Source organism: Sardina pilchardus, chromosome 8 (genome assembly GCF_963854185.1).
Source record: "Sardina pilchardus chromosome 8, fSarPil1.1, whole genome shotgun sequence".
Taxonomy (NCBI): domain Eukaryota; kingdom Metazoa; phylum Chordata; class Actinopteri; order Clupeiformes; family Clupeidae; genus Sardina; species Sardina pilchardus.
The window spans coordinates 147,501-150,000 of NC_085001.1; the positions used below are offsets into that span (position 1 = coordinate 147,501).

Genomic DNA, 2,500 nt, shown 5'->3' on the forward strand with positions numbered 1-2,500 from the left:
TTCATTAGGCTGATAAAGCACTGCTGATGCAAATGATTATGACATGCATGACTCATGATATGTCTCAGTAAGCTCACGTAGACAAAACATGTTATTTTGCTTGTGTCAGCACTTTCCAAAGCTGTGCTGTTTATGCTAATGAACTGAAAAGATTGTAATAAATGATTGAGGATGATGAGGGTGATAGTGACTAAGACTGGTTTCATTATTTGTAGGACTGCACCATCTGCATGGAGCGGCTAGTCACGGCGTCCGGCTACGAGGGCCTGCTGAGCCAGAAGGGCATCAAGCCAGAGCTGGTGGGCAAGCTTGGCAAGTGCGGCCACCTGTACCATCTGCTCTGCCTGGTGGCCATGTACAACAACGGCAACAAGGTGAGATAAGATACGATGAGCCTTTATTGTCACCTAGGTGGAGAAATTCGCCTTGGGCAAAGGTGACGCAGCAGCAGCCTGCTAATACAGGCTAGCGGCTAATAATCTTCCATGTACAACAACGGCAACAAGGTGAGGCAGCAGCAGCCTGCTAATAAGGGCTAGCAGCTAATAATGTCCCATGTACAACAACTGCAACAAGGTGATGCAGCAGCAGCCTGCTAATAAGGGCTAGCGGCTAATAAGGGCTAGCAGCTAATAATGTTCCATGTACAACAACTGCAACAAGGTGAGGCAGCAGCAGCCTGCTAATAAGGGCTAGCGGCTAATAAGTGCTAGCAGCTAATAAGGACTAACGGCTGATAATGGTCCATGTACAACAACTGCAACAAGGTGAGGCAGCAGCAGCCTGCTAATAAGGGCTAGCGGCTAATAATGTCCCATGTACAACAACTGCAACAAGGTGATGCAGCAGCAGCCTGCTAATAAGGGCTAGCGGCTAATAAGGGCTAGCGACTATTAATGTTCCATGTACAACAACGGCAACAAGGTGAAGCAGCAGCAGCCTGCTAATAAGGGCTAACGGATAATAAGTGCTAGCGGCTAATAAGGGCTAGCGAGTATTAATGTTTCATGTACAACAACGGCAACAAGGTGAAGCAGCAGCAGCCTGCTAATAAGGGCTAACGGATAATAAGTGCTAGCGGCTAATAAGGGCTAGCGAGTATTAATGTTTCATGTACAACTGTATTTTAACCCTAACCCCAGGTATTGATATTGATATTGATGTCTCTCTGCCCCAGGACGGCAGTCTGCAGTGCCCCACATGCAAGGCCATATACGGGGAGAAGACGGGCACGCAGCCCCCCGGAAAGATGGAGTACCACGTCATCCCTCACTCCCTTCCTGGATACGCCGAGGTCAAGACCATACGCATCGTTTACGACATCCCTGCAGGCATTCAGGTGTGTCTAGTGTGTCTAGTGTGTGTAGTGTGTCTGTGCGTGTAGTTCGTGTAGTGTGTGTAGGGTGAGTAATGTGAGTAATGTGAGTAGTGTGTGTAGTGTGTCTAGTGTATGTAGTGTGTGTAGCGTGTGTAGTGTGTGTAGGGTGAGTAGTGTGTGTAGTGTGTCTAGTGTGTGTAGTGTGTGTGTAGTGTGTAGTGTGTGTGTGTGTGTGTGTGTGTAGTGTGTGTAGGGTGTGTAGTGTGTGTAGGGTGAGTAATGTGTGTAGTGTGTGTAGGGTGAGTGTAGTGTGTGTGTAGTGTGTGTAGTGTGTAGTGTGTCTAGTGTGTGTAGTGTGTGTGTGTGTAGTGTGTCTAGTGTGTGTAGTGTGTGTAGGGTGTGTAGTGTGTGTAGGGTGAGTAATTTGTGTAGTGTGTGTAGGGTGAGTAGTGTGTGTGTGTGTGTGTGTAGTGTGTAGTGTGTGTGTGTGTGTGTGTGTGTAGTGTGTGTAGGGTGTGTAGTGTGTGTAGGGTGAGTAATGTGTGTAGTGTGTGTAGGGTGAGTGTAGTGTGTGTGTAGTGTGTGTGTAGTGTGTGTGTAGTGTGTGTGTGTGTGTGTAGTGTGTGTAGGGTGAGTAGTGTGTATAGTGTGTGTAGGGTGAGTAGTGTGTGTAGTGTGTGTAGGGTGTGTAGTGTGTGTGTAGGGTGTGTAGTGTGTGTAGGGTGTAGTGTGTGTGTAGTGTGTGTGTGTGGGTAGTGTGTGTAGTGTGTGTAGGGTGTGTAGTGTGTGTGTATAGGGTGCGTAGTGTGTGTAGGGTGTAGTGTGTAGTGAGTCACACTAATACTGCTCTTACAGAGCTCTTGATCAATGACTCCTATGTACATCTATATCTCATAAGCATGCAGGTTATTGAGTTGCCCTAGTCCTACTGTAACCTACTGTGAATAAGATAAGAGCCTAGATTGTAGTAGTATTGTTAGATAGCCTAGATTGCAGTAGCATTATGAGTAAGATAGCCTAGGTTGTAGTAGTATTGTTAGATAGCCTAGATTGCAGTAGCATTATGAGTAAGATAGCCTAGGTTGTAGTAGTATTGTTAGATAGCCTAGATTGTAGTAGCATTATGAGTAAGATAGCCTAGGTTGTAGTAGTATTGTGAGTAATATAGCCTAGATTGTAGTA

General features: G+C 46.2%; 1 protein-coding gene across 1 annotated transcript in view; it reads left to right on the top strand.

Annotated features, from left to right (window-relative positions):
* Nucleotides 1–2,500, top strand: part of dtx1 (deltex 1, E3 ubiquitin ligase) — a 45,940-nt gene that overhangs the window by 33,581 nt on the left and 9,859 nt on the right. Inside the window, exons 6-7 of the mRNA XM_062542247.1 lie at nt 216–374; nt 1,178–1,339. Of these exons, the coding sequence (XP_062398231.1) occupies nt 216–374; nt 1,178–1,339 (321 nt within the window). The remainder of the gene's footprint in view (nt 1–215; nt 375–1,177; nt 1,340–2,500) is intronic.